At 37.8% G+C, this 16,585-nt stretch overlaps 1 protein-coding gene across 2 annotated transcripts in view; it reads left to right on the forward strand.

The window, feature by feature from the left end:
- LOC116530348 overlaps nt 1–16,585 on the forward strand; it is a 132,614-nt gene that overhangs the window by 62,131 nt on the left and 53,898 nt on the right. Inside the window, exon 3 of one of the 2 annotated variants that reach the window (XM_032248403.1) lies at nt 10,787–11,999. The exons of the other annotated variant lie outside the window; for it this stretch is intronic. Within the exon in view, the coding sequence (XP_032104294.1) occupies nt 10,787–10,937 (151 nt within the window). The 3' untranslated portion in view covers nt 10,938–11,999. Of the gene's footprint in view, nt 1–10,786; nt 12,000–16,585 lie in introns of those variants that run through there. 2 annotated transcript variants of the gene reach the window in all.

Genomic DNA, 16,585 nt, shown 5'->3' on the forward strand with positions numbered 1-16,585 from the left:
AGTCAAACTGGTATGGTACTGGTAGGAAAATTGACACATAGATAAACAGAACAGAATAGAGAACCCAGAAATACACTTTACTAGGCATTATCCTAGTAGAAACTCTCTGTGGCAGCTCTGGCACTACATTTCCACTTTGCATTGCCCCAGTTGGGGCTCTCTGTAGTTACTCCACCCCAGCAAAAAAAAGATGTGTCAGGCACCCCAGGCTGTTCATTATATCCTTTGAAATCTAGGTGAAGGAAACCAAGCCCCCACAGCTCATGCATTTCTGATGCCTGAAGAATTAGCACTGCATGAATGCCACCGAGGTTTATGGCTTATACCTTGCAGAATGATGGATTGAGCTGCACCTGGTCCCACCTGAGCCACAGCTAAAGCAGCCAAGGAGCACTGCACTAAAATGTGGGAAGGAGACACCTAGGAGGCTCTGGGTAGCAAACCCACAGAGGGTGCCCAGGATCATCCTTTGAAACTATTCTGTCCTCCTAGAACTCTAGTCCTGTAACAGGAAGGAAGCCTCAAGGATCTCTAAATGACTTTGAGGTCATTCTCTCATTGTCTTGATGATCCTTTCTTTCCATACTAATCTCCTTAACAGTCTCTTGGTTACACATGTGGTTTGCTCTCCTGAATCGGCTTTCTTATTTTTTACATGACCAGGTCAAAATTTTCAAAATTTTTCCATTCTGCTTTTCCTTTATAGACATACATTGCATTTCTAAAAAGAACGTTTCTTAAAAGGTCAAGCAATTTTGTCATCGTCTGAACATCACAGAGTGTGCTTACACAAACCTACATGGTATAGCCTACTACATACCTAGGCTATATGATGTACCCAAGGGAACATAATGGTAAGTATTTGTATATCTAGATATATCTAAATATAAAAGAGGTATAATGAAAATATGGTATTATAATCCTACAGGACCACCAATTGCAAACTTAATCAACAAACGCTTGCGTTCTGTCTGCTCTACTGAGTGGCCATTCCCTTTTCTCAAAATCCCTCTCTTTGGGCCTCCCTGTTCCCTGAGGAAACAACAATATTGAAATTAGGTAATTAATAATTCTACAGTCGCCTCTAAGTGAAAGAAAAAGTCACAAGTCTCTTACTTTAAATCAAAAGCTCGGAATGATTAAGCTTACTGAGGAAGGCATGTCAAATGCTGAGATAAGCCGAAAGCTAGGCCTCTTGTACAAAACAAATAACCAAGTTGTAAATGCAAAAGAAAAACTACTGAAGGAAATTAAAAGTGCTACTTCAGTGAACATACAAATGATAAGAAAGCAAAACAGCCCTACTGCTGATATGGAAAAAATTTTAAAGATCTGGATAGACGATCAAATCAACCACAGCATTCCCTGAAGCCAAAACCTAATCCAGAGCAAGACCCTAAATTTTTTTAATTCTGTAAAGACTGAAAAAGGTGAGGAAGCTTCAGAAGACAAAGTTGAAGCCAGCAGAGACTGGCTCATGAGGTTTAAGGAAAGAAGCCATCTTCCACTACAAAAAAGTGCAAGGTGAAGCAACAAGTGCTGATACAGAAGCTGCAGGATGTTATTTAGAAGATCTTGCTAAGATAATGGATGAGGCCAGGCGCGGTGGCTCAAGCCTGTAATCCCAGCACTTTGGGAGGCCTAGGCGGGTGGATCACGAGGTCAAGTGATCGAGACCATCCTGGTCAACATGGTGAAACCCCGTCTCTACTAAAAATACAAAAATTAGCTGGGCGTGGTGGCGCGTGCCTGTAGTCCCAGCTACTCGGGAAGCTGAGGCAGGAGAATTGCCTGAACCCAGGAGGCGGAGGTTGCGGTGAGCCGAGATCGCGCCATTGCACTCCAGCCTGGGTAACAAGAGCGAAACTCCGTCTCAAAAAAAAAAAAAAAAAGATAATGGATGAAGGCAGCTACACTAAACAAAATTTTCTATGTAGATAAAACAGTCTTCTATTGGAAGAAAATGCCATCTAGGACTTGCATAGCTAGAGAGAAGTCAGTGTCCAGCTTCAAAGCTTCAAAGGACAGGCTGACTTCTTGCTAGGTACTGATGCAACTGATGACTTTAAGTTGAAGCTAATTCTCATTTACCTTTTTGAAAATCCTAGGGCTCTTAGTAGTAATGCTAAATCAACTCTGCCTGTGCTGTAGAAATGGAACAAATCCTGGATAACAACACATCTGTTTACAGCATAGTTTACTGAATATTTTTAAGTCCACTATTGAGACCTATTACTCAGAAAGATAAATTCCTTTTACCACATTACTGTTTATTGACGACCCACCTGTTCACTCAAGAGCTCTAATGGAGATGTACAAGGAGATAAATGTTGTTTTCATGCCTGTGAATACAACATTCATTCTGCAGCACATGGATCAAGGAGTAATTTCAACTTTCAAGTCTTGTCATTTAAGAAATACATTTCATAAGGCTACAGCTGCTATAGACAGTGATTCCTCTGATAGGTTCAAGCAAAGAAAATTGAAAACTTTCTGGAAACAAGTTACGATTCTAGATGCCGGTGGAAACATTCATGATTCATAGGAGGAGTTCAAAATATCAACATTAACAGGAGTTTGGAAGAAGTTTAAAGGAAGTTGATTCCAGTTCTCATGGGTGACTTTAAAGATTCAAGACTTCAGTGGAGGAAGTAACTGCAGATGTGGTGCAAATAGCAATAAAACTAGAATTAGAAGTGGAGACTGAAGATATGATTAAATTACTGAAATCCCATGATAAAGCTTGAACACATGAGGAGTTGCTTCTTGTGGATGACCAAAGAAAGTGGTTTCTTGAGATGGAATCTACTCCTGGTGAAAATGCTGTGAACATTGTTGAAATGACAACAAAGGATTTAGACTATTTAATAAACTTAGTTGATAAAGCAGTGGTAGGGTTTGAGAGGATTGACTCCAATTTTGAAAGAAGTCCTACTGCAGGTAAAATGCTATCAAAGAGCATCACATCCTGCAGAAAAAAAAGTCTTTATGAAAGGAAGAGTCAATTGATGAGGAAAATTTTATTGTTGTCTTATTTTGAGAAATTGCCACAGCCACCCCAATCTTCAACCACCACCGTGATCAGATTGAGGCAAGACCCTATACCAGCATGAAGATTATAGCTTGCCCGATGGCTCAGATGATTATTAGCATTTTTAGCAATAAAGTATTTTTAATTAAGATATGTACATTTTTTAGATACAATTGTATTGCACGCTTAATAGACGAAGGTATAGTGTAAACATAACTTTTATATGTGCTGGGAAACCCAAAAATTCATATGATTTACTTTATATGATACTTGCTTTATTGCAGTGGTCAGAAACCAAACCTACAATACTTCTCATATGCCTGTATGTGATTGGTTGTTGACTGAAACCTTGTTATGTGGCATATGACTATAATTATAAATTCCATCTCTGAGTCATTTCTTTCCTTTTATATCTTACTGCATGCAGTTTAAAGTAGCCTAATAGCTTCTACAATATTTTGTTTAGAAATTTCTTTAGATATCCTAGTTCACTGCTCTTTATTTTATTTTATTTTATTTTATTGAGATGGAGTCTTGCTCTGTCACCCAGGCTGGAGTGTAGTGGCACAATCTTGGCTCACTACAATTTCCACCTCCCAGGCTCAAGCAGTTCTCCTGTCTCAGCCTCCCAAGTAGCTGGGACTACAGGCATGTCCCACCATACCCAGCTAATTTTTGTATTTTTAGTTGGAACAGGGTTTCACCATATTGGCCAGGCTGGTCTCAAACTTCTGACCTCAAGTGATCCCCTTGCCTCAGCCTCCCAAAGTACTGGGATTACAGGCATGAGCCACTGTGCCTGGCCTCATTGCTCTTAAATGTCACCTTCCATAAAGCCCTCAGCCATAAACACAATTCAGCCATGTTCTTTGCAATTGTATAACAAGCATGGGCTTTACTTCAGTTTCCAATTCCTTGTTCCTCAATTCCATCTGAGATCTCCTCAGAATGGCCTTTACCATCCATATTTCTATTGATAATCTGATCATAACCAATTAAGTAATCCCTAGGAAGATTTAGGCTCTCCCTAGTTCTGGAGTCTTCTGAGCCCTCACCAGAATTGCCCTTAATGCTTTATTCATGTCAAACTAGGCTATTTCTGGCCTGACCTTCCAAATTCTTCCAGCCTCTACTCATTACCAAGTTCTGAAGCCACTTTCATATTATCCATTATTTGTTATAACAACAGCCCTACTTCTGGGTACCAATTTTCTTCATTTTGTGTGTGTGTGGGGGGGGTGGGGGGCTGCTGTAACAGAATATCACAGGCCCAGTAATTTATAAATAAAAGAAATTTATTTTTCATACTTCTGGAGACTAGAGAGTTTGATGTTAAGGTGCTAGCATCTGGTGAGGACCTTCATGCTGTGCCATCCCATGGTGGAAGGCAGAAGAGTAAACAAGGGCAAGGGCAACAGACAGACAAGACCAAAATCACTTTTATAAAAACCCAGTTTCACAATAATGAGCCCACTCCCTCAGTAATGACATTAACCTGTTCATAAGGGAGCCTTCATGGCCTAATAACCTTTTAATGCTCCCATGACTTAATATCATCCCAGTGATAAATTTTATCCTGATTTTAGAGGGGATGCTAAATTCACAGCAGCTAGTATAATCAAATTATGACACTTGGAAATGAGAATGGGATCAGCAATTCCTAATGCCCATGGTTTCTTAGAAAAGTGTGGATAATAGAAAAAATTTAGAGTTCTGTTAGAAGAGAGTGAGTAGGGACTTGCTATAGGGCAGGCAACCAAAGGCGCCTGCTATAGCAAATTTACAAGCAGGTAGCACAACATAAGAAGCAATTTATCACAGCTCCTGAAACTTCCAGTCTTAATGGGGGATTCAGGGTTCATTTGTGTTGCATCAGTTTTCTAGAGTTAAATTACTCCTAGGAGAAAAATACGGAGGCCCAAAGAGCTATGTTTGATGTTCATACAGACTTTATTTTTCAATACTTTGTCCAATTGTTCACCACAAAGGAGAAAGCCTTCTACTGTAGGAAGGAAATGCACCTTTGGTTTTACAAATCTATTCATCATTAATTCAGATGTGCCTACTCTGTCCTCCAGATTTTGGTGCTGCTGACTAGAGTCTCTTAAATTGTTTGAGTATCTGTTACCAGAGGGAACACAGTGTTTTCAACATTTGTCACCCTTAAGAATCTTTTCTCTATTTCATGGAATTTTACAAAATTAGCACTTTCTGTCCCCTTTTTTTCTCCTTCTCCATTCCCATTTTATTTTCCACTGTCCTCATTCCTTCAGGCTTGGTACCATTCTACGGAAAATGGCACTGCTGAGAATCTTCCCCAGGAAACTCAGTAGAGGATACCATTAGTCTAGCAATCCCTTTGACTATTTCCAGTCTTTTCAATTTACAGAAACAAATTTGTGCTCTCAATGAATGGAAACAACTTTCTAGCTATTATTTCTCAGTTTAGACATCATTCAATTTCTTTCATAATTTGGTATTTTGTGTCTAGCTTCCAAATACTCTAACCCAGAGCGGACAATACATTTCACTCACCGTAAATGCTTTCCCTCCAGAGTTATCCCCGCTTCATTGTGTTTTAAACTACAGGAAGAGACGTTGACATCCTCACCCCAATTAGGGTTTCATTCTGTCTCCCTTTGTCAAATTCCCTGAGAAGCAGCACAATAGTTGCCTCACACTTTCTGCTACCTGTTATTAGTTCCCTATTCTGCCTCTCCCTGTTAAGTGATTTGAGATAACTGTCTTTTTAAGGCTGGCTTACGCAATAGTAAATGGCCTACGTATAGGTGCACTTATGTTTCAGGGTAATTATTTTAGACAGGTTCTTTAAAAGTTGACTCTGGAGCCTGTCAACATGCAGAGTGAAGAGTTAGGAGGAGTATCACAATCATTTTATGTCAAGAACTTATGCTTTAACATGTGAGCTTTTTGTTTTAATAGCTTTTTCTTTTTCTCTAATTATAAAAATAATACTTATTGTGAAGAATTTAGGAGAAAACATGTTTCATTTATATAAGGACAGGCAGCTGTTAGAAGAGATGTGGAGGAGTATATTGAAGGCAAATATTCTAATGAATAGACTAAATCACATTCTGTACTCACACAGTTACTGTAACATGGATTCAAGGCAGAAATACAGATTGCCAGTCCTTATGCTGGCAACTTATCGGTTGACACTTATTATTAATAGCTAAAACATCTTAAGATATGTCTTTTTTTAACCCATCCTCTCAAGCATTTATAAGATATTTCTTAATGAAACATGAATTTGGTTAATTCAACAAATGTTTGGTATTAATTAGCTTGATTGTAATAATAATTTCACAGTGTATCTATATATCAGATCATCATGTTGTACATCTTAAATGTGTACTATTTTTATTTGTCAATCATATTTTAACAAAGTTGGAGGGGAAAAATGTTCAATACAAATATATACATATGTATTTAGTTTCTACTACTAGAACAGTTCCAGGTACTGTTTTAGATCAGGAACTATGACAGTAAATGAAACAAAGCCCTCATGGAGTTCTTATTTCTGTAACTAAGGCAGCCAAAGAAATAACTATATAAGATACCGCTTGAACAGAAGCCTGAAGGAAGTGAGGGACTCACCCATGTTGATATACGGGAGAAAGCAAGGAGATGATAAGGAGATGGGGTTAGAGAGGCATAAAAGGACCAGATCAGGTAGGCTTAGGCCATGTGGAAAGTACTTCTAATTTAACTTTAAGTGAGTTAGAAAGTCCTGGAGAATTTTGTGCAGATAGGATAAAACTTAATTTTCAAAATTAGTATAAATGATAACAAATAAACAATTACAAATGAACAACATAACATAAAGGGAACACAGAGGAAAAGGACTAACATAAGTAACTTTGGAAAATAGTATTTTGACTGTATATTGTGTATTATTCTGAGTTCTCCAGAAAAGCAAAATCAATAGGATATTATTTTATATATATTATATATATACACACGCATACATACATACATACACATATACACATATATTTATGCATATTCAGTCATAGGCTGCATAGCAACATTTTAGTCAAGGATGGACTGCATATGCAACAGTGATCCCGTAAGATTAAATTGTATTTCTGCTGGACCTTTTCTACATTTAAATATGTTTAGATATGTAACTACTTACCATTGTATTATAAGTGCCTACAGTATTCAGAATAGTAACATGTTGTACAGGTTTGTAGCCTAGGAGCAAAAGGCTATACCATATAACCTAGGTGTGTAGTAGGCTATACCACCTAGAGTTGTGTGTGTGCAGTCTATGATGTTCACACAAAGACAAAATTACCTAATGACACACTTCTCAAAGCCTATCCTGTCATCAAGAAATGTGTGACTGTATATATAAAGAGATTTATTATAAGGAGTTAGCTCATGTGGTTATGGAGGCCAGGAAGTTCCAAGATTTGCCATTGACAAGCTGGAATGACAGGAGAGCCAATGGTATAATTCCAGTCTGAGTTTGAAGGCCTGAGAAGCAGGAAAGCTGATGGTGTAAGTTCCATTCTAAATTCAAGCCTGAAAACCAGAGAGGACCAAGGTCCCAGATAGAGGACCAACACATAGAGAGGAAGAATTCTTTCCTACTTAGTCTTTTATTCTATTCAGGCCTTCAGCCAAATTAGATGAGACCCACCCACACTGAAGAGGGTTATCTGCTTCACTCAGCCTTTCCACTCAAATGTTAATCTCATCCAGAAACACTCTTACAGACCCACCAGAAGTAAGGCTTAAATGAATATCTGGGCATCCTATGGCCCAGTCAAGTTGACACGTAAAATCAACGTCATATACTGTAAAACAAAGAACTGACACACATAGATAAGTGAATAAATTACTTATTCAATTCTTCTTTACAGTAGAATTCCAATTTATAAATCCAGACAGAATGATAGAAATAGAAAATCATTCTTTGGTAAACACTACAGTAATGCTGTTATAGGCTAGCAATGTCTATGGATATTAAAAATTAGTAAACAAAACTATGAGGAGAAATAGGATCTTTGCAGAGTCTCAGATTATCTCCTCACAAGATACTTTTTAGTTAAAATGGGGAAAAAATCATAAATTCCAAGTGGAGAAACCTGGCCAAGACCACATTAACCAAAGTCAATATCACCATTTGTAATATGAGGTTTATTGACATCATGAACCTCCTGAGATGTACAGGGCACAATATTGCTTCTGCAGCCTTCTTGCCAAAAATGGATAGCCTCTGTTGAATCACGAGAAAACATCAAACAAACCCAAATTGAAAGGCTCTTCAAAATATCAAAGTCATAGAGAGTAAAGACAAAGGAATTGATCCAGATGGAGGGGAATAAGGAGGCATGAAAATTACATACAATGTGGGATCCTGAATTAAATTTTAAACCAGAAAAAGGATAATTGGATAAATTTGATTAAGTTCTACAGATTAGGTAATAGTATTATATCAAATGTTATTTTCTAAAATAACATTAGTGCTGGGCACAGTGACTCAGGCCTATAATCCCAGCACTTTGGGAGGCTGAGGCGGATGAATCACCTGAGGTTAGGAGTTCAAGACCAGCCTGGTCAACATGGGAAAATCCCATTGCTACTAAAAATACAAAAAAAAAAAAAAAATTAGCCAGGTGTGGTGGCACATACCTGTAGTCCCAGCTACTTGGGAGGCAGAGGCAGAAGAATTGCTTGAACATGGGAGGTTGAGGTTGCAGTAAGCCCGGATCATACCCTGCACCCCAGCCTAGGTGACACGAGTGAAACTCCATCTCAAAAAAATAAAATAAAATAAAAATAAAATAGCATTAGGCTGCCAGTTAGTAAAAGTTATTTAGAAAATGATTATTACATAGGAGACTATAATAAAATGTAATGATTCTAGGAAAAGGAGAAAATGATTAGAATATAGAAATTTAGAAATCTAAGTTATGCTAAATTACAGTTTAAAATTATACAAAATGTTCCAATCAATTTGATATACCTATTTACAATAATTCAAGTTTCATTCATCTTAAATCTGGCAACTTTATTTCCCAATTCAAGGCCTTTAAATATGAGGACAAAGAACTGTGAACTGTTAGATATCATCAAAGGAAAGGAAAAGTCATCTATGCAGGAAGAGGAAAAAAAATTAGCTCTCCATAACTAAACTTTGAACCTTTGCATTGCCTTTAGGGAAAGATTTTTCCAAGTACTATACTTTTAAATAATTAGTTTTATTCTTCCCTCTGAATTATGAAATACTTAATCTGTATGTCTCTGAACAAAAAATAAAAGAACAATTGTTTCCTTTGTCCTATTTCCTTCTCCATGAATTGACCTTTTCATTCAAGTTCATTTCCATGAGAAGACTAAACCTGCACTGTTCCAAGTTAGAGGTGGACCATGTGGGCTTTCTAGATAGTCTCTAATCTGTGCCCCTTTCCACTGATATTCTTTCTCTATATGTTTCAATATGTATTTGTTTAGTGGGGTGGGACCTACTCTGCTATATTCCACTATATCACATGCGTTTAACATATTACATCACTGTTACATCCTGGACAATTCTCCAGGATCTCTACACATCTTGCAAGCAAGGCACTGACTGCCTTTTGTTCCAAACTATTTGACCCAGGAGACTAGTATCTTCTACCAGCATCCATGAAACAGCAGCAGGCTAATTTGTTAGCTTGCAAGGAGAGTGACATGGTAGGTCCTTGGCAGTTTCTGGTAGTCATTTTAACTTACCTCAAGTATTCATTTCAGGCACAGAATTTTAGGATTGGTGGCTCATCCCATAAGAGTACTGTAGGACTTCCTTATGAGCACTACAAAAACACTCATTTGAAACATGCTTAGCATCTGAGGGAGCTGGGGTTTTCTGTTTTGTTTTTAACCATTTCTCCTAGAGGTCAGTGTCTCCTTTCCTAGTAACAGGACCAACTTTATGTTTCAGCCACCATAAAGGCTTTCAAAAATCTCAAAGGGTTTCACTTTAAAAAATCTTAGCTGATATCAGAGTGCTAATTTATGCCAATGGTACTTTTTTTTTTTTTTTTTTGAGATGGAGTCTCTCACTGTCGCCCAAGCTGGAGTGCAATGGAGCAATCTCTGCTCACTACAACCTTCACCTCACAGGTTCATGTGATTCTCCTGCCTCAGCCTCCCAAGTAGCTGGAATTACAGGTGCCCACCACCAAGCTCAGCTAATTTTTTTGTATTTTTTTTTTTTTAGTAGAGACGGGGTTTCACTATGTTGGCCAAGCTCGTCTTGTGATCCACTGCCTCAGCCTCCCGAAGTGCTGGGATTACAGGCATGAGCCACCATGTCTGGCCTATGCTAATGATATTCTAACACTTTTGTAGATTGAGTCCCCATTCAAGTGCCTCCTAACCTACTTATAATCTGGTTCTGCTACCTAAAAGATTAAATGTATGTGTGTGGACCTCCTGTTTCCAAGCCGGTGACAACAGCAACTCTGGGGTCCCAACTGCTCATATTCCCTTAAAGCGCTAGTTCTGGGGATCGTCATGTGAAGTCTTAAGGCAGAAATATGTAATGTGGGACAGAGGAGTGTGTGTGTGTGTGTGTGTGCCTCTTCCTACTGCCTCCCCCAACAATAAGACTGTGATTAGCATGTTTCTGCAAGTCTATAAAATTATGTTCATTATATTCTTGCCTGGTTCCATTTTTAGAAACAACTTTGAAAATATCAAACTAAGTATTTTTTGCTTTGTTTTGTTTTGTTTTAGCAGGAATCCATGGGGTGGGGAGAAGGTTGAGGAGATATGGAACAAGGGCACCAGATTGTATGGATCACATAGGAGACTGAGTGGATGGATGATTCTGACGCGTCTTCTCTTAGGAACAGATGTGTTGCCAGGTTGCAATAGTTCAGAAAGATGAGATGAGTACTTGCCATGAATCTTATCTTTTCTGTCAGAGATTTATTGCATAGAAATTGGATTTGGCTCCTTCTTTTATTTGTTGGCTTATAACCAAAGTAAAATGTTCCATATGCCGAAAGGAGCTACCCTATTTCATCTAATCTAAGATTTCCCCCATTGTAAGACACTCTCTTATTTTATGATCAACTAAGAAAGAAAAAGTATTGCCAATTAACTAGGACACATCATATGTTGTAAGAGACATCCCAGTTTTAGAGATGTGAAATCATGAAATACCATGTGCTGTAGAATTGATGAAATATGATATGTAAATCAAAGGTTCCAAACTTATTGCCGAGGCCATTTCACAGTGTTTTATGATCTGAATTATCATCTGAGTCTGGACCCTTAATAAATAGTAATAGCTATGACCAATTGTTGAACAAAAAATACGTTGCTTGTCACATTTACATTCATTATTTCCAATCCTTTCAACTACATTGCAAGGAAGAAGGTATAAATTCCATTTTACAAGGCAGGAAATTGAGCTCCTAGAGGTTAGGTAAAGCATGAAAGTGAAGCTGCCAGGAGTGAGAGCTGACATTTGAAACCAGCTAGGTCTCCCTTCAAAGCTGAGATGCCTTCAGTTACTCTACAGAATTACTTTTGTTGAAGAAGCTGCCTGATTTGGGAATGCCTTTGAGAATGATACTTTATCTAAATATTTGTGGATTGTTTTAGAAACAAGTACCCACCCATCACACAGTTGTCACCCAGCAATAATAGTGAGACTGGCTCCTCTCTTTCAGCTAGAGTTAAAAGAGAAAGGAGGGGAGAAGGGGTAGCTATTCACCTCCACAGAAATCGTGACAGACATAATGGGGCTAATGCTTTTCAAAATTGCAAAGTGCTGTGTCATTGTTTACCTTCTGCCAAGTCCTTATTCATAGGAGGGAGAAAGCCCCTTCAGAACTCCCGAAATGTTAGGGCTTCGAGTTCTTAAAGCACATGCATAAAGTATTTCTAGTACATTATTCAAAATATACTTTTTCTTTTTCTTTTTTTTTTTTTCTGTAATTTGGAAAAGTCTTCACCATAGCCAAGAACAAAATTTTAACTGATGGCAAAAATATAAAGCCTTGAGGTAATGTTTTATCACTATTTATTATTGTGTCCAAAGAAGAGGCCTTGACAATGTCGGCTACTGCTGGGTTGCCATGGCAGTAATCAGCCAAACAGGAATGGGATTTTGCAAGCCTGCTTAACTGTTTTTCTTACCCAGCAGTGCAAAGCTGATAGATTTTCATTTTACACAATATTATTGGATGAGGCAAATATGTCCTTTTGTGACAAGGTTTCAGTCTTGCTCCCTGCTTCCCAAGCCCTCACACCTTTGCAACCTTGCTCCATCCACACTGAACCACTTGCATTCTTGAGTGTGCCACAGTCTATGCTTTGGGGCTGAGGGCACACAGGGCTGCTTCTGCCTGGAACACTGTTTAGAACCTATTTTAGACCCAACTCCTACTCCTGTTCTGTTTTGTGACCATACCACCTCCTCCAGGAAGCCTTAGCATCCTTTCTTCCATTCAGTATGGGTTAGACACACATTCTGAGTGCTCTGATAACACTCTGTGCTTACCTTTTTTTTTTTTTTTTTTTTTAAGATGAGTTTTCACCATATTGGTCAGGCTGGTCTCGAACTTCTGACCTCAGGTGATCTGCCCGCCTCAGCCTCCCAAAGTGCTGGGATTGAAAGCGTGAGCCACCACGCCCGGCTTGTGCTTACCTCTATCTTAGCACATGTCACCTTGATCGTAGTTGTCTGTGGCAGTCTTAATAAAGATCACCTGGAGCTGGTCTACCTGAGTTTGAAGCTCTCCTTCATTACTTACTAGCTGTGATCTTGGCCAAGTCATTTGACCTCTCTAAGCCTCAGCTTCACACTATGAAAAAGGACAAAAATAATATCTACTTCAAAGAATTACTGCAAAGATTAAGTGAGATGATCTAAGTAAAATGCCTAATGCCAATGAGTTAATAAACATTATAGTAAAACTTGTCTCCTTCTAGAGTCTAAGCTCCATGAAAACAGAGACCATGTCATATATATATATATATTTTCATATTCAGGACCTAACCAACATCAGGCACACAAAGAGCATTTCCTCATTGTCTAATGCAATATGGTCAGACTGTGTTAGGAATGAGTTTCTCTATATAATTTTTCCTGTAGGTAGAGCTTACCCCTGAACACACAGAAAATCCCATCTTGTTAATTATATTAATTATAAAATTAATTCACGTTCATTGGTGAAAATTTGAAATACACAGAATTATAAAGACAAAATAAAAACCATCTGTGGTTGGGTGGGATGGCGTACACCTGAAATCTCAGTACTTTGGGAGACCAAAGCAGGAAGATGGCTTGAGGCTAAGAGGTCAAGACTAGTCTGGTCAACATAGTGAGACCCTATCTCTATAAGAAATTTTTTAAATTGGTCAGGCATGGTTTTGTGTGCCTACAATCCTACCTACTGGGGAAGCTGAGGAAGGAAGATCACTTGAGCTCAAGAATTCAAGGCTGCAGTGAGCCATGACAGTGCCACTGCACTTCAGCCTAGGCAACAGAGCAAGGCCCTGTCTCTTAAAAATATTATATTGAAATATTCTAATTTAAATTTTTTTTCTATTTTTTTCATTCTGAAAATATGTATAACATAAAATGTATCATCTTAACCAATTTTAATGTATAGGTCAGTGTAAAGTTGTGTGAAATAACCCATAATGTGCTACTATCAGCAGGATCCAGCTCTATAACTATTTTAATCTTGCAAAACTGAAACTCTGTACCTGTTACAGAATAAATCTCTGTTCTCCACTTCTCCCAGTCCCTGGCAACCACTCACCACTTTCTGTCTCTATGATTTTGACTTATAAGTACCTCAAATAAATGGAATCATACAGTATTTGTCATTTGGTAACTGGCTTATTTTACTTAACATACTGTCCTCAAGATTCATCCATGTTGTAGCATGTGTCAGGATTTCCTTCCTTTAAAGGCTGAATAGTTTTCAATTGAATGTATATACCACATTTGACTTATCTATTCATTTGTTGGACACTTGTGTTGCTTCCTGTTATGAATAATGCTGCTATGAATGTGGCTATACATTTATTTGAATCCCGCTTTCAATTCTTTTGTGTGTGTTCCCAGAAGGGGAATTGCTAGATCATAGTAATTCAGTCTTCAGTTTGTGACTGTTTTCCACAGCAGCCATACCATTTTACATTTCCACTAACAGAGCACAAGGGTTCCAATTTCTCCATATCCTTGCTTAATACTTGTTATTTCCTGGAATTGTTTTGTTTTGTTTTTTACAGTAGCCATTCTAATGGGTGCAAGGTGGTCTCTCTTTGCAGTTTTTGATTTGCATCTCTCTGATGATTAGTGAGATTGAGCATCTTTTTATTTACTTACTGGCCATTTGTGTATTTTTGAAGAATTGCTTATAAAGTCCTTTGCCGATTTTTGAATTGGCTTGTTTGCTTTTTTTGTTGTTGAGTTTTATGAGTTCCATATATATCTTGGATATCAATCCTTATCAGATATATCATTTGCAAATATTTTCTTCCATTCTGTGGATTGCATTTTACTCTGTTGATACTGTCTTTTGATACACAGTTTTTATTGATACACAATATTGGTACGTATTTATGAGGTACAGGTGATATTTTGTTACATGCATAGACTGTCATAACCAAGTCAGGGTATTTGGGGTGTCCATCACCTCAAGTATTTATCATTTCTATATTTTGGGAACATTTCAAGTCTTCTCTTCTAGCTATTTTCAAATATGCAACACTTTGTTATTAAGCGTAGTCACCCTACTCCGCTATTGAACATTAAAACTTATTCCTTCTGTGTTTGTACCCATTAACCAACCTCTCTTTATCTCCTGCCCCCACCCACAGATAGGCTCTGTTATCTTTCTACTCTCTACCTCCATGAAATCAACTTTTTTAGCTCTCACGTATAAGTGGGAACATGCAATATTTGTCTTTCTGAACCTGGTTTATCTCACTTAACATGATACCCCATTGCATCCATGTTGCTGCAAATGACATGATTTTATTATTTTTTATAGCTGAATAGTATTCCATTATGTATATATACCACATTTTCTTTATCCCTTTATCTATTGATGGACACTTAGGTTGATTTCATATCCTTGCTGTTGTGAATAGTACGGCAATAAACACGGGAGTGTAATTATCCCTTTAATACACTGATTTATCTTCCTCTGGTTAAATACTAAGTAGTGGGATTGCTGGATTGTATGGTAGCTGTTTGATTCTTAGCTTTTTTGAGAAATCTCCCTACTGTTTTCCATAACGACTGTACTAATTGATATTCCCACCTACAGTGTATAAGAGTTCCCTTTTCTCTTCATCCTTACCAGCATTAGTTATTTTTTGTCTTTTGATAATAGCTATTTTAATTGGGGTGAGAGATGATATCTCATGGTGGTTTTTATTTGCATTTCTCTGATGATTAGTGATGTACATCATTTTTTCATATACATGTTGGCCATTTGTATGTCTTTTTTTTTTTTTTTCTTTTCTTTTTTGAGACGAAATCTCGCTCTGTCACCAGGCTGGAGTGCAGTGGCATGATCTCAGCTTACTGCAGCCTCTGCCTCCTAGGTTCAAATGATTCTACTGCCTCAGCTTCCCAAGTAGCTGGAATTACAGGCACGGGTGCCACCACCCCCAGCTAATTTTTGTATTTTTAGTAGAGACAGGGTTTCACCATGTTGGACAAAATGGTCTCAATCTCTTGATCTTGTGATCTACCCTCTTCAGCCTCCCAAAGTACTGGGATTGCAGGCGTGCCCAGCCTATATATCTTTTTTTGAGAAATATCTGTTCATGGTTTTTGCCCACTTTTTAATGGGATTTTTTAAACCATTGAGATCTTTGATTTCCTTACATATTCTGGATATTAGTTCTTTGTTGAATAAATGTTTTGCAAATATTTTCTCCCATTCTGTGGATTGTATCTTCACTCTGTAGATTGTTTCCTTTGCTGTACAGAGATATTTAGTTTAGTATAGTCACATTTGTCTAATTTTTGTTTCAGCTGCCTGTGCTTTTGAGGTCTTAATTATAAAGTATTTGTCAAGACCAATGTCCTAAAATGTTTCTCTTATGTTTTCTTCTACTAGTTTCGGATCTTATGCTTAAGTCTGTAATCCATCTTGAGTTTATTTCCATATGTGATGAGAGATGGGGGTCTAGTTTCATTTTTCTGCGTATGGATATCCAATTTTTCTAGCACCATTTATTGAAGACAGCGTCCTTCCCTCAGTGTATGTTTTGAGCACCTTTGTCAAAAATCAGTTGGCTATAAATACATGGATTTATTTCTGGGTTCTCTACTCTGTTCCATTGGCCAATGTGTCTGTTTTCATACCAATATCACGATATTTTGGATACTATAGCCTTGTAATATATTTTGAAGTCAGGCAGTGTGATGCCTCCGGCTTTGTTCTTTTTGCTTGCAAAGTTTTTAAGCATTCATGAAGTCCAATTTGTTTATTTTGTTGTTGTTGTCGCCTATTCTTTTTGTTTGTTTGTTTTGTTTTGTTTTTGTTTTGATAGGGT

Source organism: Sapajus apella, unplaced genomic scaffold (genome assembly GCF_009761245.1).
Source record: "Sapajus apella isolate SASKATOON/1434 unplaced genomic scaffold, GSC_monkey_1.0 scaffold66, whole genome shotgun sequence".
Taxonomy (NCBI): domain Eukaryota; kingdom Metazoa; phylum Chordata; class Mammalia; order Primates; family Cebidae; genus Sapajus; species Sapajus apella.